We start from the raw sequence: 23,816 nt of genomic DNA on the forward strand, positions 1-23,816 counted from the left end.
CCATCATTAAATACCGACTAATAACGCTCTCAAGATATTAAATATGTAACAAACCCGCTTAGCGCTGGCCGGGGACGGGAAGGGGAAGGTCACTGGTGCTAATGAGCCCTGCCGCGTCTCCAGGCTCCCTGCAGGTCCCCGGTGATAGCAGAAGGTCCCAAGGCCAAGGTGCCAGTGCTGAGGGGCCCCGAGCTCCCGCAGCCCCGCTGTGCCCCATGGCCAGAGCCCCAGCAGCACCTGGAGCTCCCCATGTGCAGCAGCCAGGAGCTCTGGTCCCATCCATCCCAAACCCATCCCCACCTCGGGTTGGTCCCGTGCTCTTGGCAGCCCCAGGCGTGGAAGCCGCCGGCCAGGAGGGGATGGCAGGGCTGGACGGCACCAGCCCTGGCCATGACCCTGCAGCAGCCCCGTAACCTTGTCCCCACAGGACTCCTGAGCCCTAATCAGTGCCGCGGCAGCACCGCAGATCCGCTTTATTAGATAATGGGGCAGTAATCTAGGAAAGCGCCTGCGGATTGCCGCGGCGTGCCTTAACCCTGCGCGGCACAGCTGGAGAGGGAGGGCCACGGCCAGCCATCGAAGTGGCGGATGGGCACAGCTGGATGCTGACCGAGCCACGGCCAGACAAGCACAGCCGCATGCCGGCACGACTGGGCACGGACAAGGCGGCAGGCAGACGTGAAGGCAGCGGGATACAGCCACAGCCAGGACAGAGCCACAACCAACTGCAGCCGATGCTGCTTGCCCAGGGGAAGTGCGGGGCCACCCGCTCCCCGCTCCCCCAGCTAGGCAGGTCAAGGGGTCCAGTCCACAGCAGCCCCGGTGCCCAGGCAGGCTGCTACCTGCAACCCTGAGGCAGGGGACAAGCAGTGGGCTCCCTGGAGCCGGTGGGCACCCTCATCAGCCGGGGCCTGGAGGCGGCTGCTGTAATTTTGGGCAGAGCAGGCTCTGTGTTCACAGCACAAGGTCCAGCGCCGTCCCCGTCCCCTGCATGAGCCGGATGGGGAGTGCGGCTGAGAGCCCAGCGATCACACTGCACCAGTCCCGCAGCTACGGGGCTCTGGCCTCACAGAAGCTCTTGCTGGAGTTGGGTGGTTCTAGGTCTTTTTCCCCTCCGCGGATAATCAGTTTAATGCAAAAGCATAGAACTAAAACTCTGAGATTAGCTGTTATAATCACATGTAAATACTTCCAGACAATCCGCTCAGGGAGGGGCAGCGTGTGTAGTTTGGGACAGAGTTACACGGGATTTAGGCTGTTTACCACTCGATTAATTTCATGACTCCAGCCCCAAGCCCACCATTGTACCAGCTGCCCGGCTCACTTCCCAGGAGTCAAGGTCACTCAGGCAGGAGGAAGCTGATAGCAGAGGGCAGCCGCATCTGCCGGCAGCAACCTGCCCGGCCCCAGTGCCAGGCTCTGGGATGCCCGCGGCCCAGTCCCAGAGGAGGCAGCGGGAAGGCTGGGCCTGCCCGGCCCAGCTGGCTGGGGGTAGGGCCACAGACGCTGCAGGCAGACGCACACGCAGGTTTCAATCCCTTTTTATTCATAAGCATAGTCAAAGCTTGAGAATGTCAGAATCGATCCCCTCCTGCAACCACCTACAAACCAACTCCAGAGTCCATCCCTCTTCAGAAGAAAAATAAAACATCTTCCACCCATGCTTCTTCCTACCCTGGGTTCCTCCAGTCCAAAGCCCTACTGCTGCCTGCCCGCAGGCCGGAGAAGCCAAGGGAGGGACGGCTGCCCTCACGCCAGGGCCGCACACCCCACAGCTGCGGAGCGGGGAGCACGTGGCTGCGGCTGCACGCACACCTCTCGTACCGTACTGTGCGGCTGCGCTCTCTCCCAGGATCCTCGCGTGCTAGGCAGACGTTGATCCGAGTTTGGCCCACAGAGACACGATTCGGGAAAAGGGATTTCAGACCATCAAGTGCAACAGGCAAAGAGACCGTCCACACGAGAGCGCTGCCACTGCGCAGCCTGCCTCAGCGCCTCGGCTGCGGCGCAGTCTCTGCTGGAGACAGCTGCCCGTGCCAGAGAGGATGCGCAGGACCCTCGTGGCACGCGGCCAAGCGGCAGCATGCCCCGGCCGTGATACGCTCAGACACGTCCCTCGTAGCCCCAAAGCAATAAGGCAACTGCTGGCTGAGGAGGCTCCTGCCTGGTACAGCTGTCCTGCTCAGCACGGGTGTCCCAGCGCCAGCCAGGCCCGGCCCCGGTGCTAGTCCGTCAGCGTGATGACATCGTAGTGGATCCCCTCCTGCAGCTGCTGGATCTGCTCGGCCGTCGCCTCGGCGGTGAACATGCCCTGCGCCTGGGCCATCGCAGCATCAGCCACTGCTGCAGAGGAGAGGGGGGTCAGTGTCTCCTTGTGTCCAAGGGTGGGAGAGAGCAGGCAGCTGCCCAGGGCCCCCCTCGGTGGGGAACGGGCAGGAGTATGGGCAGGAGTACAAGACCACAAGGGCCACCACGCCTCGTGGGGGGCTTCAGCAGGGAGCTTAGCTCCCGTTAACTCTGCAAACACACGTCAGGGTGTTTCCACCCTGTGGAAGCTGCTGCACCTCTCAGCACAGCAACTCATCTCCGGGGGAAGGGAGCTGATACTATTCCAGAATAGATGTGCTGGGACCAGCGAAGATCTCCCCTCAGACACCAAGGCTGGCCGCTTCCCAGAATTACAGGGAGGCAGGCAGCAAGGTGGCAACCTAGCCTCGCCAACCCCAGACCTTCTGCCAAGGACTGCTGCGCGGCTGCCCTGCTGGCTACAGCAAACGAGCAGCCTCTACAGGCAGAGCTGGGCTGAGACCACGGTATCTCAGTGGCTGCTAACAGGCATCCCAAACTGCCCAGCAGGACTGGCACCCTGAGACCCAGAGGGAGACAGGACTGCCAGAGCTATGCCAGAGTTCAGCCCCGGTGCCCTGGTCCTACCTGAGACTGCCGAGTGTGCAGCTGCCTCCAGCTGTGCCTGGGTGACAAGCTGCTGCTCAGGTGAGACAGGCATGTACTGGATCTGCAGGGAGGAGAGAACAGGAGAGTCTGGGAGGGGCAGGGTCCCTCCTGGAGTGCTGCTCTGGCCACAGTTGCTGCAGCAAATCACCAATCTGCATGTACCTTCTATTTCACATCCCTCCCTCCCTCCATCTCCACCCATTTGCTCAGAGCCCGTCTCATGGCAGTCCCATCAGCTCCAGCCACTGTGTCTGGCCCCTTACCTGCGGCTCCTGGAGGAACTGGCTGCCCTGCTCATACTGGATGTGGGTGATCTGACCATCCTGTACCTGGGGACAAGAGCTGCAGTGAGGCTGTGTCAGGGCTAGTGGGCGTCCCTGCCCCTGAACAAAGCTGTGACTTGAACAGAGCAAGCCACAGGGCGCAGGAGGCCCAGCCCCACACACGGCACCCTCATGAGCCCCATCCACCACACAAAGGGAGCAGACAGCCTGAAGCTTACCTGGATGTGATGTCCTTCTGGGACAACAACATACTCATGGGGAAGTAAGTGCTGTACACCATCCTGGGCAATGATGTACTGAACCTGCAAACACAGGGATTCAGACCCAAAAACATCACCGCTGCCCATCCCCTACACCACAACAGGGCTGGTTCTTGTCTGGCTTCTGTGCCTGTTTCCACCCCGCCTCTCCCCACTGCCCCCAGCTCTCCCTGCTCCAGCTGCACAGAATCTTTTGGTTCTTGGGAGATGCTTCTCCCTCACCTGGTTGTCAGAGGTCACTAAGTGCTGTACTGTCTGTCCGTCGGCAGTTGTGATCTCCTGGATGTAAGCAGCCTCCTCCTGCAGGTCAGCAAGCGCCCAGTGCTGTCAGTGGGGGTGGGCCTGACCACAAGCCCTCCGAGAGGAGGGAACCCACGCAACTCGTGGGGAGCGGCCACACAGGGCGGGAGGATGAGACCGACGGGCCCAACTCACCTGGCTCGCGACGCTCTGCTCCTGTGCGACGATGATGTGCTCCTGCCCCAGAGCCTGCTGCAGCCGCTCGGGAGCCAGCACTGCCTGGCCGGACTGCAGAGCCGCTGGAATGCAGAGAAAGCCAATGCGGATACTGCTGGGGCTGCGGCCAGCCCCTGCCAGGTGCCCACCCCAACAAGAAGCACAGGACAGTCTCTTAGCTCTGCTCACAGAAAGTCAGAAGCTAAACCAAACTCTCCCAACGTGAAGGAAACCAGAGGTCACGGTGGGCAAAACACAACCTCCACATCAGACTGTGAATTCTGCTTCCCATTTCAGCTATGAGCTGCTCACAGCACCACTGCTCCTGCAACGTACTGATCTATTGGGACCTCCTTGGAGCAAACACTGGACCCCTAGTTCTGCACAGAACCACAACAGTCAGCACCTCATCGGGAGAGCTCCCTTCACCCAGTCCCCTTATCTTTGCACCCACCAAGTCCTGCCACCGTTGGCAATCCTAATCTTCAGCAGGAATCTCCTGGCCCTGACCCATCTCAGCCCTGCTCAGCCCCCAAGCTGGGTGAATCCCCACACAGGGCTCTGGCCACAGGAAACCCACAGACCACCCCTAGTCACACGGACACATCTTACTCTGCAGGGTGGCCAGTGTGTCCTCGTCGCTGTTCAGGATGATGGTCTGCTGGGCAGCAGCTGCGGGCCCCCCTGGCCTTTTCCCCTCCGAGCTGTGCAAACGCTGCATGTGGAACTTGAGGTGCCCATTACGGTTGAACCTACAGAAGGAACAGAGTGAGGTGGAGTTCACCGTGGACAGCGCAGGGCCTCTGTGCTCTCTGCAGACACTGAGGCCATGAGCACCACAAGCACATCCTAAAACATGGCCCATCCCTGCTCCCAAAACACCTCCGTCAGGCCCAAGTACTGAGCCTCCCCATGCAGAAGTTTCTTGGAGACAAAGCTGGGTCCACCTGCAGCAGGAACCGTTCTCAAGGGCAGAGTCCCCTCTAACAGGGGACTGCTCCTGGGGTAGGGCCAGCACAGCCAGCTCTTTGCCAATATCCTATCTCCTCTTGAGCCTTGAAGAGCTCTACAGGATCTCTCGAAGCAGCCACAACCTAGCAAGCTTCACTCACCTCTGCCCACAGATCTGGCAGGCAAAGGGTTTCTCATTGGTGTGCGTCAGCATGTGCCTGCGCAGGTCCTTCTTGTTCTTGGAGGCAAAGCTGCAGTGGGTGCACTTGTGTGGCCGAAGGCTGGCATGCTGCACCATGTGGCTCTGGGGGCAGAAGGAGAAGCGCAGGGTCAGAAAGCCCCCGTTTCTCCAAACGTCTTGTTCCCAGGGCTGCTCTGTGCCAGGGAACCTACCCGAACCTCCGGCCAGAGGGCTGCAGTGAATGGACAGTCAGGACACTTGAAGGTGCTGGGCCCAATGTGGGCTCTCTTGTGACTCTCCATTTCCGCTCTCCCTGTGAACATGGCTGTGCAAATCTTGCATGAAAACTTTTTGGCTGTGGAAATCTTGCACGAGAGCTTCTTGGCTGTGGAAACCTTGCATGAGAGCTTCTTGGCCATGCCTTGGAGCGCAGGCCACTTGACCTTTGGGGATGAGATTTCCTGTCCCTCGGAGGCTGGGGATAAAGACGAGTCCTTCTGGAGCTGCCTGGTGACACACTGCACCAGGGGCCACTTGACGCTGGCAGGCTGTGCCTCCTGGCCCTCCACAGGCGAGGGAAAGGCAGCGTCCCCGCTGAGGGGCTGAGAGAGAAACACCCAGTCACACCTGCTCACACTGCTGCCCGAGACGGGGAGAAAGCTCAGCTACTTACCTCAATGTGATGGAACTGGCTCCCTGGAATGCCGGACGACATGATATAGTGATTGTTATGCTCCTTCAGAGCCTCCTCTGTCATCACAGCTTCACTCACCACAACTGCGTGGGAGGTCTCCGCAGGGCTCTCCTCTTCACCACTGGAGAGGACAGGGTCAGGGAGGATCTGCCTCGTCCACCTCACCACTAAAGCCTCCTCACTTGAGGTCAGAAATCTCCCCACTCCTCCCATACAGCTGACCTGTACAGTGTGCCTGGAGCCTGAATCTCCTCACTGATGGGTGTGATGATGCTGTACTCTGTCGTCCCGCCAAAGGGGATAGTGATCTGCTGTAGTTCTGAGCCACCCAATCTCGCCTCCTCATAAGCCTCCTGCACCAACGTCTCCCCAGGCTCTGCCATGTGCAGCGTCACCAACTTCTGCTGCTGCTGCTCCTCAGTCTCTGCCCCCTCCTCCTGTGCCTGTGGCTCACAGGGGGCCTGTGCCTCTCCTGAATCACCTGGCTTCACCACTGCCACCTGCGGAGGGGACAGCAGCTCAGCCAGAGGAAGGCAAGACACCCCCTGAAGTGGAACAGGGCTAGGCACTGTGGAAAGACTCTGGAGGGCTGGGAAGCCTCCCCTTGCCACCTCCTGGCGGGCACAGTACCCGCCCCCCGCCCCCCTCAGCCCTCCTCACCTGCAGCGAGCCCGTGGCCAGCTCTCGCTGAGTGCTCATGTTCAGCAGGAGATCCAGGGCGGTCTGCGTGGCCAGTTCTGCTGATCCAGCCACATCTGTCAGGGTCAGAAGGGGAGGGTCAGTGTCCTGGTTTCAGCTGGGAGAGCTACTTGTCTTCCTAGTAGCTAGTATAGTGCCATATTTTGAGTTTGGAATGAGAACAGTATTGATAACACACTGATGTTTTCAGTTGTTGCTAAGTAACGTTTAGTCTAAAGTCAAGTATTTTTCAGCTTCTCATGCCCAGCCAGCAAGAAGGCTGGAGGGGCACAAGAAGTTGGGAGGGGACACAGCCAGGACAGCTGACCCAAACTGGCCAACGGGGTATTCCATACCATGTGACATCATGCCCAGTATATAAACTGGGGGTGGGGGGAATCACTACTTGGGAACTAACTGGGTGTCGGTCGGCGGGTGGTGGGCAATTGCATCCTGCATCACTTGTATATTCCAATCCTATTATTATTATTTTATTTTTGTTATTATGATCATTATTATTTTATTCTTTTCTGTTCTATTAAACTGTTCTTATCTCAACCTACAAGTTTTACGTTTTTTTTCCGATTCTCTCCACTGGGGGAGGAGGGCATGGAGTGAGTGAGTGGCTGCATGGTGCTTAGTTACTGGCTGGGGTTAAACCACAACAGTCAGGCATGTGCTGGCTCACCTCCTCCCCATCCCCACTCTCTTTGCTGGGACCTGACTCACCTTGTTCGTAAATGATGGTGGCCCCTCCCAGGGAATCCTGTGAGAGGATGGGGGGCTCTGCTCCCGGGACAGCCTGGACCGCATGGTAGGTGACAGGGCCAAGAGGTGCCTGTGTAAGAAAGAGAGCTGACAGCGCGGCCGGAGCCAGTGAGCACCAGGAGGAGCTGGGGCGCAGGCAATGGCACTCACCGGTGGACTTGCCTCTGGCTCAGCCGGGGCCTGCACCTGGCTGTGCTGCTGCTTCAGCTCCTCGATCTGCTGCAGGGTGAAGAAGGGGCGGCGGCGGCAGGGCAGCTCCTCGGGGTGCCTCTGTGCCCACTCCTCGAAGGAGTCAGGATGGCGGCAGTGCACGTGGAGGCGCAGGTTCTTCTTGTGCTTGGTGGTGAAGTGACAGAACTCGCAAGCAAATGGCTTCCCTCCTATGGGACACAGGAGGTGGGAGTTAAGCAGGAGTTCCCCAAGGGACGGCGGAGAGAGCAGACAGGCTCTGACTGCCTCCTGGAGAAGCAGGGGGTGTAGGACGTTGGCGCACGGGACAGGCAGGCAGCTCCTCTCACCCGTGTGCTTGACAGCCATGTGCGACACCAGGAAGTCCTCCCGGAAGGTGGAGTACTTGCAGAAGCTGCACTTGTAGGGCTTGTCGTTCATGTGCGACAGCTGGTGATTCAGCAGGACCTTTTTGTCCTCGCAGACGTAGTCGCAGAACTCACACTTGAACCTGCCAGCACAAAGCTGCCTGTCACACAGGCAGCAGGGACCTTCTGTCCTCCCCTCTGAGGGGAAGCCAGGACACAGGCTCTACCAGGGCATGCCACAGGCTGTTGCCAGGCTCCTACCTGCAGTTGGCAATCGCCTGGATGTGCGTCAGCAGGTGCATCTTGAAGGTGTAGCGCTTCTTAAAGGACTTCCCGCACTGCGGTGAAACAAAGCAAAGCAGCATTCACCTCCCATCCAGCCTCACTCATTGCCAGCCCTTCCCCAGGCTGCGTCCCACCCCTCACCTTGTCACACATGTGGGGTTTCTCCGTGCTGTGCGTCTTCATGTGCTGGGTAAGCCTCTTCTGCATGGGGTAGATACGGTTGCATACGGGGCACGGGAAGGAGTCCAGCTTTGGGGGCTGGAGGGAGAGCACGAAGATAAGCGCACCTGGGAGGGGCTCACCAGTTTCCTTACCCTCTCCCCACTGCAGGACCTGGGCTGCCTTTCCTCAGGTGATCCAGAAACACTGCCTTCAACAAGGCACCAAGAATTTGTGGAAGAACCAGACATGCCTCTTCCCATATAACAGTGCTGAGAGACAAGACAACAGGGTACCCAAACTCACCGGATCAGCTCTCTTCTTCCTGAAAAAGAAAGAAGAAAACCCCCTCATGTCAGCCACATCCCAAGTCTGAGCTCCCTTGTACCCAGACACCAAAACTGCCTGTTTTGGAAAGGGCTAGAGGTCAGGGGAAGGGGCAGCCGTGGCTGCCCTCCCAAAGCAGGAGGAACAGTGTTAGTGTCATTCAGCCAGGCTGCACCTCCCTTACCTATCCCGGCTGTGCACTGTGGAGTGCCGGATGACATCCTTCTTGTACACGCTGGTGTAATTGCACTCCTCGCACTTGTAGGGTTTGCTGCCCACGTGGTTGAACATGTGTTCCTGCGAGAAGAAGAGTGGGGGCCATGAGACCTGGGGCTATCAGCCGCCCTCACAGGTACAAGAGCAAGACAGATGGCGCTCACCTTGAGGGAGGACCAGCGCCGGGAGCGGTAGCTGCACTGAAGACACTTGAAGAGCTGCGGGTCATTGGCCTCATGCGAGTTGACGTGGAAACGCAGATCATCGTGCGTGAGGAAACGTGAACCACAGATCCGACACAGGTAGGGCCTCATCAGGGGCTTGGGTGACTTGTAGTAGTACCTGCGGAAACAGGATTTGGGCTCAGAGCTGTGGTGGCAAACGGGCTGGACCGGCCCTGGGCACAGGCCAGAGGGCCCAGCGCCAGCTCAACACACACCCCTCACCTGCGCCCCATGTACTTGCGGTATTTCTTGCCCAGGAAGCGGCGGGAGGGCCGCCCTCGCCTCCTGGGGATGACGTCTGCATCCTCAGGGCCGGTGTTGGAGGAAGGGTCCTTGTTCTCGGAATCAGACTGGCTGATGCTGGGCTCTGCCAGGCTCTCGCTGGTCCCGTTCTCCAAGCCAGAGGAACTGGCTGCTTCTGAGTTCTGCAGCTCACGGCTCGGTGTGCTTTGGGATGTCACCAAGGGCTCCACCTCCCCTCCTACTCGACAAAACGCAACACAGCTCTGTCACACACCCTTCTGGCAGGCTCCCGGGAGCTCATCTACAGGTCCCTGCTCCAGCCCAGCATGGGGCTGCTGCCTCCCACTTCCCTCACCTTCAGGCACATCCTGGGGCATGTCCTCCAGACGTGGAAACTTGCGGGGTCTCCCCGGGCGTCGACGTGGCCTCTCCTCGCTGGATGTGGGGACAGTGCGGCTGTACTTGGGCTGTCGCCCACGGGGCTCATCCTCAGCTGGGTTATAGTCACTATCCTCTGGAGGTAAGTGGCCCAAATTGTCAGACAGAGACTGGGAAAAGACTAAGCTATGTAAGATGTGGGGAAGACGACTCCTACCTTCAGGGTCATCAATAGCACCAGCATCCATGATATCATCCTCCTCTTCTTCTTCTGGGACCTCCTCCTCTACAGTCTTTGGAGCAGCCCCCCCCTTTCGTGAACGTCCCCTCTTCAAAGTCAGAGCTGAACCCACTGCCACAGAGAACAGTGAAAACTCTTTACCAGACTGTATAGTTGAACAGGTCCTTACATTCATACTCCCCACCTTGTTTCTTCCCCAAAGAGAGCACAGCCCGGCTGCAGTAAGATAAATTTTCCTCAACCCTTAGCACACACCTGGCTGGAAGTGCCGCTCTTTCATGTGGTTAATTAGCGTTTTCTTGGAGACGCTCTTGTACTGACACATCTTGCACTTGAACTGCTGCACCACCACCACCTCCATCATCTCTTCCAGCGTCTCCATGTCCGGCTGGTCCAGCTCCTCCCCACCATCCGCCTCTCGGGCCTGATCTGGCTGCGTGGGCAGCTCCAGCACTTCCAACTGTTCGGAAGGGTCTGAAGGACCGGGCTGGTCAAGGCATGTGGAGGTAGGTCCATCAGCAACAGCTTCTATCGCCAAGCTATTGGCCAGAGCAGAAGTGGCCATCTGGGACACCATGGGGGCACCTGAAACACCAAAATCAGCTCAGCCAAGGAGCAGACCCTCACTTGCATCCAAGGCTGGACCCACCCCTGGGGCACAGGGCTGAATATGAGCTCAGTAACAAGCCCCCAACAGTCAGCACATCCCCAGGAACTCTGGTATAGGGGCTGTGGCCGATGCACCTGGGATACCCGCTCCAGGCCTCACCCTTGCTGAAAAGGCTCAGGGGCAGAGGTAGCCACCGCAGGACACCCCAGAGCGTACCCTTACCATCATCAGGCCCCTGCAGAATAAGGTACTGCGTAGTCTCTGCCCCACCATCCTCTGCGCTGGTCACAGCAATGCAGCCTGGGAGGAAGAGGAGAGCAGAGTGGTAACTGCCAGATGTGGGGGCTGTAGAGTCATGGGCTTACTGGGGCTCTCCCAGCTTCAGACACAAGTGGGAAGGAGCAAGGAAGGTCTGGCTCCAGGGATGGAGCCTGCCCCAGGCTGCTGGCACTGCGGCTGAAGGAGCAGCCGGACAGGGAGGACTGTCCGGCAGCCACAGCAGCCACGAGCTCCTCGTCAAACCCTCCAGCTGCTGCAGCAAGGCAAGAAGAGTAAACCCCTGCTGACCAAGATGCATACGTATGCATGTACATATTTCCCCCTCACCTCCCAAGGTCTGACACAGCAGCAGCACCCTTCCCCAGCCCCAGTCCCAGCCCCCTGAGCTGTCTGCACGTGGGGCACTCCAGAGGGAGAGTGGGCTGGTCTGCCACATGTGAAAGCAGCTGGGAGCATGCACTCACTCTGAATGATGTCAGGCCCAATTGTGGACTCGATGATTTTGTCAATGGCAGAACCTAGGTCCGAGGAAGTGGACGCGGTGGAGTCTGACACGATTGTGGCCCCATCAGTGATGACGCTGGAGTGGACCAGGACTTGTGGGGACTCTGATACCATGATGGACTGGCTCACAGTGGAGACACTGGACACCAAGGTGGACTGGGCAATGGAGGATGAATCTGGCAGGTAAATCCGGGGAATAGCATCCGTGCTGGAGCTGCTCTCCGACACCTCTTCCTGGTGGGAAAAAAAAAAAAAAAAAAAAAAAAAAAAAAGAGGCCAGGAGAGCTCAGCTGAGAAACCTTTGCCAAGCCAGGCCCTTGAGGGAGCCAGCACATGCCAACGACACCAGCGCATCCCTGCAGAACTGCCAGGAAAGGCATCAGAGTCATTCCTTTGGTATCGCCAAGGTCCCCGGACCTCCAGGGCTGCTCTCGCTACCAAGGAGAGTTCTCCTCCTCAGCCCGGCAAGCAGACACCCAACCGGTAGCATAAGAGCGCCTGCAGGGTCTGCTGAACTACAGGGCTGGCTCCCGAAGCCGAGTTTGGCAGAAAAGTCTAGAGACGCCCTCGGGAACCAGAGCCGCCTCCCTTCCCCGAGCCGACGGCCGCCCCACCTTCCCCATTAGCTCCTACCAAGGAGACCCCGCTGCTGTCAGAGCTCTGGCCCACGCCGGAGTCGTCCGCTCGGGAGAGGGGTCCGGGGGCCGAGGCGGCGTCGCTGCTGTCAGCCGACACGGCCTCCGAGGTCCCGACGCCCAGGCCGCTCTCGGAGGGCTCCTCCCGCGCCGCCTGCGGGGCCGCGTCACTGCTGCTCTCCACCGCATTCTCCTCCATGCCCGCCCTGCCAGGGCCGCCTAGGCTCGACCTGAGGGGGGGAGGCCGCCGCCGTCAGGGCCGCGGCCCGCCGCCGCCCCGGGCGGCCCCGGGGGGGTCCCGGGCCGCCCCTGGGGGCACCCGCGGAGGGACCGGAGCCGCCGCGGCCCCATGCCCGGGGGCAATGGGGGGTGTCCCGGCCGCCCTGGCGCTGGGCCCCGTCGCCCGCCCGGCGGCCCCGGTCCCGTCATGCCCCGCGGCCCTGCCCGGCCCCCGGCCGCCATCTTTGCCGCGGGGTCCCCCCCGCCGCCCGCCGCCTCCGCGCGCGCGCACACGGCGGGGCGGCCCCGGTGCGCCGGGGCGGGGGGAAAGCCGCCGCCGCCGCCGCGGCGGGGCGAGGGGACCCGCCGCCCAGCCGCCCGGCCCGCCCGGCCGCCGGCCCCGCGTCCTCACCCGGCCTGCCGCCGCCCCGCCGCCGCTCCGCCGGAGCCGGCATCACGGCGGCCGCCATGCCCCCCCCGCCCTCGCGCCGCGCAGCGGTACGGCCGCGCGGAGCCCCGCGCCGGGACTACTTACCCCGGCGCCCGCCCCACCCGCGGCGCTCGGCGCCGCGGGGACGCGGTTCCTCGCTCCGGCCGCCGTCGCCTCCGCCTCCCGGCACCGAGCGGCGCCGCCCGCGGGCCGGGGGGAGGCCTCGGCGCCCCGCCGGGGACTACTTTCTCCGCGGAGGGATCGTGAAGAAGGCTCCGCGGTTGCGTCATTGCGTCACGAAGCGGCGCCCGGGCCCTGAGCGTCGGCGTCGCGCCGGGTTGCGCCCGTCGCGTGACGAGAAGGTGGAAGCGGAAGTGGCCGGGGCCGGGGCCTGGGGCTCTCGGTCCCGCCGCTCCGCTCCGTTCCCCGCCTGGCCTGGTCTGGCCCGGCCCGGCCCAGCCCGGCCCAGCCCAGCCGCGCCGGCGGTGCCCTCCAGCCCGTAGTCGGAGCCCGAGCCCCATCCCGCCGCGGGCGGAGCGGGGGCTCTGCGGTATCGGCCAGCACCGGCCCGGCCCTGTCCCGGCGGCGCGTCTCCCCAGCCGGGCAGCCGCACCCTGAGCGGTGCCGTGCGGCCCCGGCTCCCTTTCTGTAGCCCACCGTGGGCACGGAGCTCGGCGCGGCTCCTGGTCGCTTCTGCGGACCCAGCTGGGGCTGCCCTTCCCCGGAGCAACCCTGGCCGAGCTGCGGGGGCCTCTGCTCTGCCCGTCCCTGCAGGGGGCCCGGATCCTTGCCGTGTTCAGGCCCGGTGGTCACACAGTCTCAGGCTGTTAAGCGCTTTCCCTCTCGTTCCCCGGTGTGGGAACAGTGCCTGCTGTAGGTTAGCTCTGTCTTAGAGAAGCCAGACTGTCCTCTTTTGATAGCAGTTCTGCAGCTGAGCAATAGCCGTCTTCCTCTCTTCTCTTGCTAACCAAAACCTGTTGTCCGGGCTGGTTTACACCCTGCTACAGGTGGCGATGGGCCCCCAGTTTGGCAGACCTGGGTCGGCTGCTGGCAGCCTCTGCAGCACCCATGCTTGAGGCAGACAAGCTGGGGGCTGTTCTGCACTGGCCAGGAGCTCCTAGCATGCTGCGGGTGGTGGGGCTTCACCAGCACCTCCTGCCACCACGGCGTCCCCCCAGGGATGCACTTGGGAGCCTGCCGCTGCCCCAGCTCTCCAGCAGTGCCATCGAGTGCGGTGGCGTGCTGTCTCCTTCAGCTGAGTTCAGCTGTGGACGGAGAGCCTGGGCTCGGCCTCTGCTGGCCGAGGCCCCTGGCCCAGCCAGCCCCTGCTCCGCACTGACGTCTTTAATGATCCCCTGGTTTGGGTGGCTCCTTGCTCTCACCAGTGTTTTCTTGTGCTGCAGTGCTCTACTGAGAAAGTCTCTATCCCAGCTTTTCTCTAGAAGAAAGGCACCCAGGTTGCGCCTGTGCTCTTTGGAGGCTAGAATGTGTTTGGGCTGAACTTGGCTGCTTAGCTCCCATGCAAGGGACGTGCTCGCTGAGTGAGGGGGGTCAGGGCTCTGCATCCCAGCCAGGTCTGAGGGCTGCTGGGACTGAATCAGCCCGCAGTGCGGCTCTGTCCGGAGCAGGTCTGGGTGGGCAGTTTTATTGTCTTGCTGGCCAGAACGGCCGGTACAGAGCTGGTGCTGACGTGGTGCCAGCTGCGGAAGGACAGACAGTGTCTCATCTGGCACAGGCTGTGAGCATGGAATTAGCCTGCCAGAAGTCCGAGCGGACGGGTGTTGGACGAGCAGGGTGGGCTGGATCAGCACTCTGCGTTGTTTGGTGGTGGTGCTTCTGGTCCGGGGTGAGGGGTGCGATGGCTGGATTCAGCCCCCCTCAGTCCGGGGCTCCTCCGTGGGGCTCTGCGGGTCCCTCGCATCCATCCAGCACCTCCTGCCCCTGGCGAGGCTTCCCAGGGTGCCGTGTGCCCGGTAGAGGCAGCAGAGGAGCTGCTGCTGAACTGCCAGCCTGGTGCACATGCATCTTCCGGCTCTTTCTCGAGCTAATTAAATACATTCTTGAAAGGTTTATGCCCTCGTCTATCACAGGGAGACAGCATCAGTGAGACCGGTCCCCGGGCTGGTGTGAGCTGGGAAGGGGCTGGCTGCACGAGCGCTCCTGCTGCAGCAGTGCTGCCTGACAGTGACTCGGGTGTCGAGTCCCCGCGCACAGCTGGCTGCTGTGATCACCATCATGCCAGAAGCCGAGAGAGACCGAGGGGTTGGGTTTTTTTTCCCATTACCCCTCTTTAAAGCAACGCTGCGTAGCTTTCCAGTTGCTGCGTGGAAAGTGGAGCTGGGGAGGACGCAGGGGGGTCCTGTGGCTAATGCCCCCTCTCTGATGTCCTCTCTCCATAGGTCGTGCTGGAGGAGCCTGGCGCTGCCTGTGACCAGCCGTGAGTCTGGCTCTGTCTGTGGGCTTGGGGCGTCCTTGTGCTCCCTGTTGGGGGAAGCTCTGCATTTCTGTCGGAAGGGGGGTTGGAGGAACCCCTGGCAAAAGCTGCCTCGCAGGCAGAGGAAATGGGATGGATTCGTGTTGGACTAGTAGGTGTCCTCTCTTTTTGCCTTCAGTCAGCTGCTGTCTGAGACAAGTGAAGGATTTTCCCAATGGGTGATGGTTCCAGGGCAAAGCAGCCTGACCTCTGGGAGCCCCAGGGGCTCGCACGGATCCTCCTGATGCTGGCTCAACTGATGGAAAGTCGCTTAAAGCTTCCCTGTTACCCTGCAGAGATACCCCATGTCCTTTGTCTCAAAGGTTTGTACCAGCGGGAGCTTTGCTGATGGGTAACCTGCTATTTTTAAAAATGCTCCGTGCCCCTGAGCAGGGGTGAGCGGAGAATTTCCAAGCCAGGCAAAGCACAGCTCCCGTGCTCTGCTCTGGAGACACAGCTCCTCTCTGATAATGCTTTGCCATGGCGGCTCCCGTGCCTGAAATCATTTCAGGGCCAAAGAAAACATAAAGAATGTCAGCAAGAGGCTTAAGAGAATCCAAAAATGGATGCGGCACACGTTGGATGTGTGTCCAAATACTTTAGCAGGGGGAGCGCCAGGTTAAAGGCCTTTTGGGAACAGGCTGAGAAGACAACACAAACGCTTGTGCCTGGAGAATAAAGCGATAAGACTCAAGTGGGAAATGAAGCTGATTTTTAACAGGCCATCCCAGGCGGTGGAAATTTTCCCAGCTCCGTGCTCTCCAGCCTGGATATGACGCTTGGTCGGAGCTACAGCCAGACAAGCTGCTGCTTGGGGCAGGGCGAGAGCGCGCCGACCTAGCGAGTCTGGTCAGGGTCCTGCTCTCGACGGCGCCCCTCGGCCACGTTGGTCTGCCCCGTCCCCGGCAGCGGTTTGTTGGCCACGCTGACCTGCCTCGCTGGCTTGCCCTGCTCCCACAATAGCTTCCCCGTGAGCTAATGGCTTCGGTCAGTGTCCCAGAATAGGCGGTGGCTTGTGCTGAGCACTGTGCCCAGGACAGTGCCCCTCCAGCCTCCCTGCAACCCGAGCCCCCGGACGTCCATAGTCAGTGATTTTGTCATCCGTGCTGTTTGTTCCTCCTCATTTCCTTTTTTCTTTTTAAAGAAAACATTGCTGGTGATGTTTGTGTAGCTGCAGGGCATTAATCCACATCAACCAGGCTCGTATTTATATCCCACCTGGGAAGGGCAGTTGCATCAGCACATTTTGTAAAACAGTTGAGCAAAACAGCCCTTGCTGCAGGAAATGGGTTTTTCTTCACACCAGATTGCTTCACCACTCAGCTCCTTCCCAGCAACAGTGGCTCCCGAACCAGGCGCCTGGGGCTCTCCCGGGGGATTGCTCCATGCCGGGGTGGCAGCAAGCCGGGATAGCTTCCCGCCGGACACCACTCCGGCCCCTCTGCCGTGTGCTTGGGCCTCGCTGGGCCACCGGCGCTTCTGCCCGGAGCGGCCTCCCTCCAGTGCCGGCTGTTCCTGCCGGGATCGCCGCTTCCCAGGGCACTAGCGCGGGTGGGAGTGTCGTAGGATAATGCCCCGTTTTCTGTGGCCACCAAGGCTGCGGCTGAACCCGTGGCCTCAGCCGTAATGCCACCCTTGGGCTCGGGTAGGACGCTCCCGAGACAGGCAGGAGCCGCTCCCAGCTGCTCCCCAGGGGCTTGGGGGAGCTGACAAAAGCCTGTAGTGAGGCCACTTATATCCTCACAAGGTCCCCTTGGCAGGAGGTGGCTCGCTGGCCCCTGCTCTGCTCTGCCGGCGGCTGTGCCGTGGGCACGGAGGAGCTCTCCTTGGGGTGAGGTGGCACTGCATGGCCAGGCCGGCTCCGGACAGAGCGTGCAGCCCAGCTCCTTGCCAGCACTCCTGCTACCGCTCTGCTGGGTGGTCCTGCCTGCCGGAGCGGGCCGTGGTGTCCTTGTGTCCTGCTGCCTTCTGGGCCATCGGTGCCTGCCGTCCTGCATGCAAGCTGGAGCAAAGGCAGCGCTGAGCCGTGCTGTACGCTGCCTGTCCTCTGTATCTTATCTTGCGCCCAGGTTGGAGCCATGGCCGCCATTCCCACGGGGCTTCGGGACCATCGACGGCCTTTCCAGGATGCATTTGGAGCTGCTGAAATGCAATCAGCCGTGGCTGCGGCGCTGCCTGGCCCCTCCTCGCCTGCCAGAACGGCTGCTGCTGCTGGTTGTTTTTTTTTTTCCCCCCTTCTGGAGGGATCCTGTGGCTTCCTTCCCAGAACCTGAGACCTCAGAGCCACGGTCCAAGGCCACCGGCTTCCACCCTCTCCTGTGCTGCTGATTCATCACTGCTGGTTAGTTAAAAAAGGGTAATCAGCAAATTACTGAAATATAAGTAAAATAAACAAGGTGGGCAGGAGAACTGTGTGTGTAGCAGGGCCCCAGAGGCCTTAAATGCATGCTGTGCTGGACCATTCCCATCGCCTGCGCTCATCTCCTGTGCAGGGCTTCATCCTGCTGAGCACCCGTGGAGCGGGGGAGCTCAATACCCCGGCGCTGCCGCAGAGGCTCCCAGCCTGTGCCGGACCCGCAGCCCTGCCCATGGCTGGTCCCCTTTAGAGGCCGGAGGGGCCCTGCAGTTTTCGCACGGCGGCAGTCCTGAGCCCCAACAGGCAGTGACTGGGTTCGGTGTTGGTCTGGTCGGTCCCCCCTGCCTTGTGGGAGGGGGTCGCTGGACCCCAGGACCCAGCGGGTGGGCTCCGGGGCTGCTCTCTGCCTGCGTGGTCTTCAGAGGTGCCCGCAGGGCTGGTGGCTCTCGCCTGGGTGCTCTCAGCCCTGCTCCTCCCCCGGCAGCACAGCAGCTCCCTTGGTCCCCAGTGCTCCCGCAGCTCCGCGGCTGCCTTCCTCCCCTCCCACGGCACTCGTGCCTGCAGAAGAAGTTTTAAAAGGCCCCAAGGGTCGTGCAGCCCCGGTAGCTCCCCGGCTAATGGCCAGGCTGTTTGCCATTCCCTGGGCTGCCTGGGTTTTGTCCATATGCCTGTGTTGACAACTGAGCCGCTCTGAATTAATTTGGCAGCAAGCGTTAGAACAGTTGTCAAATGTTTTACTGAAATCCGAGCATGTTGCATCTACCACTCTTCCTTCTGCTTCTTGTAGTTTACAATTAAATACAATGATTTTTGCCCATATTTCACCTTCTACAAACCCCCGCTTCTTATTCCTGAGCCATTCCATCACTGACAGCCAGCAGGTTCCTGGCGCCGCATTGTCCCCTTTGCGTGCTGGACAGACAGGCAGGTTCGCCGTCATTGTCACAATTGCTGCTCTTCCCATTTTAGCAGGCAGCTGCTGTGCCCATCTCACTGTCGGGGAACAAAGCGCTGCCCACCCGTGCTGTGCTGTGCTGGCTGATAGGCCGGCACAGCAGCTGTGCCTCAAGGAGTCTGCGGCTCCAGCCCTGACCTGCCCCACTCCCCTCCCGGCCCCTTCCTTAGCCCTGTGGGGCGCAGGAGACGGCATCCACAGACCTGATCCGGCAGGTCACCCCAGAGGGGATGGCTCTGGGTCGCTGAGGGGATGACAGCAGCAAGGCTGCCTGTGGATGCCCCTTCCCAAAGCCACCACAGGTGACAAAGTCTCAATGCTGTCCCGTGCAGCCCACGGGAGCCACGGCAGACCTGGTCCCTGAGCCCTGTGCTCCCGCTGCTGGAAGGTGGGGAAAGCTTGCTAGAACAAAAGTTGGTCAAAGCCGGAGGCAAAGGCTGAGATGGGACAAGGTTGAAGGGATGGGAATGAGTTTACAGCAAAGCAAGTCATGAAACACAACAAGAACCCCATGGCATTTGGAGCTCTCGCACCCATTTCCTACAGCCCTGGGGCTGCCGGGCTCTCCACCATGCTCTCTGGCAGATGGGACGGTCTGGGCTGTTTTCCCTTCAACTGAATACAAAGGCAATTTTGGATGCCTCTGCCAGAGGCTGACTCGTTTCTTCAAACCCTTCCTGGATTTCCCACCTTGAGGGCTTCCCAGCAGACAGGAGCATGGTTTCCTCTCCATTCCATGGTGCTGGGGTTGCGCCGTGTAGCAAGGGCTCCACACCGGGGTCTGCAAGGCACTGGGCCCCCTCCTGGCATCAGCAGGGCTGTGTCTGGCAGGGAGGCTGCCCGGCTGCCTTGGCACAGGCTGTGCCACCGTGCCTGCCGCCGGCCCCGGTGCCTGGAAGAGCAGAGCACTGGGTGGGAGATTCCTGCTCCAGCATCCCTGTGGGACCCAAACAGACGGGGGTTCCTGAGGTGTGAAGGGGCTGGGGAAGGTGTGGAGGAGGGATGTTCCAGCCCGATGTGGGGAGGTGACTGTGCTGCTCACCTGGGTGCCTGGAGCCGGTGTGACAGCCGGGAGGATCCGTCATGTGCGGTTTGCAGCTGGGATCGGTGCTGCCGAGTGATGAAACTGCAGTGCTGGTTTCAGTGCCTGCAGGGTGGAGGTGATCCGCCTGGCTGACACCGGCTGCGTCATCCTTGCCCAGACAAGAGGCTGCGGAGAGCAGCAGCGCTGGGGCTGGGGAGGCAGCGGGGCTGGGGGCCAGGACACCGCCTCCCGCCTGGGGAAACAGGAGTGAAGGATTCGCAAGAAGCTGGTGTCGAGGGGGTGGGGAGTTCCCCAGGTGAGGCAAGGGACAGGCAGGGTCTGGCAGGAAGAGGCAGGGAGATGAGCAGGTATATCCACAGACCTTCGGGCAGGCAGGGAAGGCATGTGGGGCTGGGGACCGGCAGTGCCGGGAGCGCTGCAGGGCCGTGACACACGGTGCGGTTTGCCAAGAAGGGTCCTGGGTCCAGCTGGAGGATGCGATCCCAGCCCACACGCGGCCTGGCGTCGGGGCAGCAGATACGGGAAGCGTGTGCAGGAATGTTGTTTCTGTCTGGAGACCTTGAGCAGGAGCAATGGGGCTTCCAAGCCTCTGACGCAGAGCTGCTCCCTGTGCCTTTGGTCCTGCTCCTATGCCAAGCGACCCCGTGCCCGGGACACCATGCCGTACAGAGGGCCGGTGCTGGCCGGGGCAGCCGGCGCGTGGGTGGCAGCTCTGCCTGGCTCTGCCGTGGCAGCCATGGCACTGGCGCTTCCTGCGGCAGGTCCCAGGTCCGAGCGGCTCCCTGCCCTCCACATGGGCCATGCTTCCCCGCGGTGGCCGGCGCTGTGCTCTCCCCGACCCGGCGCTGTCTCACCCGCACAAGATGCTGACTCCCTCTGGCCCTGCTTCCCCTTGCCGCCGCACTCCTGCCCGGCCCCTCACGCCAAGCGGGCGTCCGATGCTGTCCGCACGCCTGGGCCTGCCCTTTGCTCCCGCAGCCCCCCTGTCCCCTGCCTGGCTCTTTGGGTGCCCAGGTGTGAGGCAGCGACTGTGGCAGCCGGGTGTCCCCTTGCCACCCTGCTCCTCCGCTCTCCCACCACCTTTGCCACCCCGGTGCACCCCATGGCTGCGGCTGTCGGACCTCCCCCTGGCTGGCTAGTGCTGTCCTCCCTCCCTGGCTGGCTCCCACGCTGCTCACCTGCGCTGGGGGAACAGAGCTGGGGAGGGTCTCAGCCCGGCTCTGGGGATCCCTGGCTCCAGCCAGTCCCCCCAAACCTTGCTGCTGGCCCGGCCGGCACCTCCCAGCTGGAGACCTGCAGCCTCGCAGAGGTGCTGCCACGTTCCGTCAGCCTCTGCCCCAGGCAGCGCTGCTGCGTCCCTGCCGGTGGGGATCCAGGCAGGTGTCCGGCCCCAGCCGGGGTCCCAGACCAGTTTCCCACGGGGGTTTCCCCGCAGTGCCTGCCTATGTGAGGGTGGCCATGAGTAAGGGCGTGGGAAGGGGCTGCGGTGGCTCTTCCTTCCCCTTTCGGCAGCAGCGGTGGTGACGGGCAGCCTCGTGGCTCGGGCAGCCGGCGGGGACGGAGGATGTCCGCATGGTTTTTTCCATATCATTCGTCCTTACAGGGGCTCTGGGTGTAAACGGTGTCCGTGGGCAGACATGGGCTGGGCACAGCGCCCGGATGTTCCCAGGGTCCCTGGCAGCCAAAAGGCCTCTCCTGCCTGCTGCGCTGCCCGTGCTCACCGCTGCCCTCCTCTCCCACCAACTGCAGCGGCTGCCCCGAGCATCCCTCCGCCATGTGCCCATGCCAAGGAGCCCATGCCATGCCCCAGCTCCCCGGCCTGACCCCGCAGCTGAGCTGGCCAGGGCTGCCCCGCACAGGACCGGGGCTACCCACGGGGTTCATGCCAGCAGCACCGAGCCCATCCCCGTGGAGTTCCCCTGCCCAGCTCTGAGGTTGCCGGCGCTGCCAGACACGGGGGTTTCCCTGCTGCCCCGGCCCTGCCCCTGCTCCCTGCAGAGTCTCCAGAGAGTCACCAAAAAATCCCCCGGGCTGGTGCCAGGAGGAAGCTGGCGAGCGGGGCTCTGAGTCAGTGGGAGAGGCCGGGCCGGGGGGCAGAGCTGCGGCCAGCAGACCCCCGCTTGGGACTCCGGCCACCCAGCTCAAGGATGCTCAGGGCCATTGGCCTGAGCACCCTGGAGCCGGTGCACCCTGGAGCCAGATGGGGCCAGACAGGTGTGGGTTTGCTGGGACAGGCTGCGCGGTGTGCGGGGCCTTGGCTCTCGGCTCCTGCCATCGCTTGCTGCGAGCCCCCTCTCTCCTCCAAGCCCCATCCCTGCCCGCGCTGCTCTGCTCTGCTCTGCTGGGCCATGGCTCTGCCCTGAGCGGTGCCGCAGGCGGCACGGCGCTGTGCGGTGCGGGCAGTGCCGTGGCGGTGTGCCCAAGCTGTGGGAGCTGCGGCTCCTGCGTGCAGCGGAAACGAGGGATGGGAATAGCATGGGAAAGGCCCAGGGATCTGCCACAGCGCCAGAGAGACCAGAGCTCAATCTGGCCCCCCTGGCTGCACCCCAGCACCAGTGGCAGACGTGCCCTTGCCCGGGCTGTTCCAGGGGTGCTTTTGCATTCAGCTCCCGCACCGGTTCCGTGTGCTGTGGGCTGAGGTCCTGGCAGCCTGGAGAGCAGAGAGCATGGAGCGGTGCCTTGCTCCCCACGCACCCCAGGAGCCATCAGCTGCGACGGGGGCCCCAGGGTGCCTTGGCAGAGCCCCATCCTCGCCCCGGCTGCCGGCCAGGCGGGGAGCATTGGGAGCCACTGCCTCCTGCCTTGCAAAGAGCTGTGCCATGCACAGGGGTGAGGGGCGGCAGGCTGGACCCTGCAGGGAGGGGAGGTGGAGGGGGTGGCCAGGTTGCGGGGGTCCCAGGTCTTCGTCCCACCGGGAGAGGGCTGCACGTGGGCACCGTGGGCTGGACGTGTGTCTCGCCGAGGCGCAAGGACGGCGGCTGCTTGTGGAGCAACTTCCTCTGCCGAGGAACCGGAGCTGCTCTTGCAGGGCTGCGGCGGGGAGTGAGGCAACCCCACGATTTCTCAGCACCGCTTCCTCCCGGCGGGGCTCGCGCTGCCTGTGAGCTCCCCGCACCTGGCCGACCGTGGCCCTGGGGCTGCATCCCGCTGGCATCGGCAGCTCCCCTGCATGCGGCTGGGTCGGGAGCAGGGCTGCGGGACCCCAGCTGGGTGGGGAGGGGGTCCGGGGAAGAGCCCACACCTGGGCTGAACCCCCGCAGTGAGCCCATCTGCCCCGCATGGGTAATGCTCCCCTAGGGATGAGCTGTCCCTTGGGCATCACAGCTCCTCTGCAAGGGCACAGGGGAGCTTGACTCCTCTCCTCTCAACATCCCCCAGCCTTGCTGGATGCCAGCGTAACCTGTTTGTCCTCTGGCCAGGCCAGGAGCTGTTTGTTCGGCTCAGCCAGAGCTGGGGTGATGCAGGGAGGGGGTGGCTGCAGGAGCACAGCCTGGAGCCTTCGGGAGTTGGCAGCACAGAGCACCAGCAGGGATGGGGTGGCCTGGGAAGATTGTCCTCCCGACGCCAGCTGAGGGCTCAGTAGGGACCTGTGAGCCTGGCATTAGTGAGACCTGGGGAAGGGGAACCTGTCCCGGGACCTGTGTCTCGGGCAGTGTCTCCAGGCTGCACTGGCCCTCCTGCCTCCCCCGCTGACGCTGCACCTCTCTCTCTGCTCTGCCATCTGTTTTCGCCTCGCTCCTCATCCCTGTTTGCTTTCCCCTTCCCCACTCCCGTTCCCACAAGCGTCGGCACTTTGGGAGAAGCAGGAAAACACCATCCCATGGCGAGGTTTGTGCTGGGCCAGGCAGGAACCTGAGTCAGCAGCACCCTGCAGAGCAGCCAGCAGCGAGGATGGGGCACCCCTGTGTCCTGTGGCGCCAGCTGGAGCATCCCCAGGCACGGAGCTGCTCCTGGGCAGGCACTGTCCCCGGTGCCGCAGGGCTCTGCCGGGTGGCTGCCAGTGAGGGGGCTTAGGGGCACCGGTGGGGTGATGAGCCACAGGGACCTCCTTTGCCGGGAACACTCTGCCCCACCGGGGTGACACAGCTGCGGTGGGGGACATGGGGACAGATGCTGTGTCCCGGTGAGGGTCCAAGCGCTGGCATCTGGCTCCCAGGCAGGCAGGCTGCAGGTGCCGGGGGTCTGGGCAGGGGATTTCCTGCCGGCTCTGCCCACACAGCCCCGATGCCCACCCAAGCCCCTGCGGGTCCGGCTCTGGCGGCATCAGCCCTTGGCCGGCTGAACTCAGCATCAGCCGGTGTGGGACACAGCTGCAGGGTTCTGAGCGCCCGGCCGGCCCCCCCAGCCTCGGCAACCCCCTGCTGTCCCCGCTGCCACCATGACCTCGGGGCCAGCAGGGCAATGCCCGCTGTAGGGCAGCCCCAGGACAGCCGTGCCACACCGTGCCCTGGCGCAGCCGCCCGGCCGCTCTCCC

General features: G+C 62.3%; 1 protein-coding gene and 1 long non-coding RNA gene across 7 annotated transcripts; one reads left to right on the forward strand and one right to left on the reverse strand.

The window, feature by feature from the left end:
- Positions 1-1,525: 1,525 nt before the first annotated feature.
- On the reverse strand, positions 1,526-12,578 carry ZNF335 (zinc finger protein 335). Of its 6 annotated transcripts, XM_075022368.1 has the most exons (28): positions 12,496-12,578; positions 11,863-12,094; positions 11,190-11,463; positions 10,669-10,746; positions 10,092-10,421; positions 9,813-9,947; positions 9,573-9,731; positions 9,197-9,458; positions 8,915-9,092; positions 8,719-8,831; positions 8,514-8,532; positions 8,190-8,306; positions 8,025-8,101; positions 7,746-7,906; positions 7,378-7,607; positions 7,189-7,297; positions 6,442-6,536; positions 6,004-6,281; positions 5,761-5,902; positions 5,300-5,689; positions 5,068-5,210; positions 4,568-4,707; positions 3,935-4,038; positions 3,722-3,799; positions 3,458-3,541; positions 3,219-3,284; positions 2,935-3,016; positions 1,526-2,343 (listed from the first exon to the last, which is right to left on the reverse strand). In XM_075022368.1, exons 2-28 carry the CDS (start codon positions 12,061-12,063, stop codon positions 2,225-2,227), a joined length of 4,164 nt encoding a protein of 1,387 aa, XP_074878469.1. In that variant the 5' UTR covers positions 12,064-12,094; positions 12,496-12,578; the 3' UTR covers positions 1,526-2,224. The 6 variants fall into 6 exon arrangements, with proteins under 6 accessions (XP_074878469.1, XP_074878466.1, XP_074878454.1 ...); XM_075022365.1 differs by lacking the exon at positions 12,496-12,578 and having other exon boundaries at positions 9,212-9,455; XM_075022353.1 differs by lacking the exon at positions 12,496-12,578 and having other exon boundaries at positions 9,197-9,455.
- Positions 12,579-12,895: 317 nt separating this feature from the next.
- On the forward strand, positions 12,896-17,960 carry LOC142028549 (uncharacterized). Its single transcript, XR_012649626.1, has 4 exons — positions 12,896-14,775; positions 14,913-14,950; positions 15,126-15,309; positions 17,056-17,960. It is a non-coding gene; the product is annotated as an uncharacterized LOC142028549 (long non-coding RNA).
- The last annotated feature ends 5,856 nt before the right edge of the window (positions 17,961-23,816 follow it).

This window comes from Buteo buteo, chromosome 2 (assembly GCF_964188355.1).
Source record: "Buteo buteo chromosome 2, bButBut1.hap1.1, whole genome shotgun sequence".
Classification (NCBI taxonomy): Eukaryota; Metazoa; Chordata; class Aves; order Accipitriformes; family Accipitridae; genus Buteo; species Buteo buteo.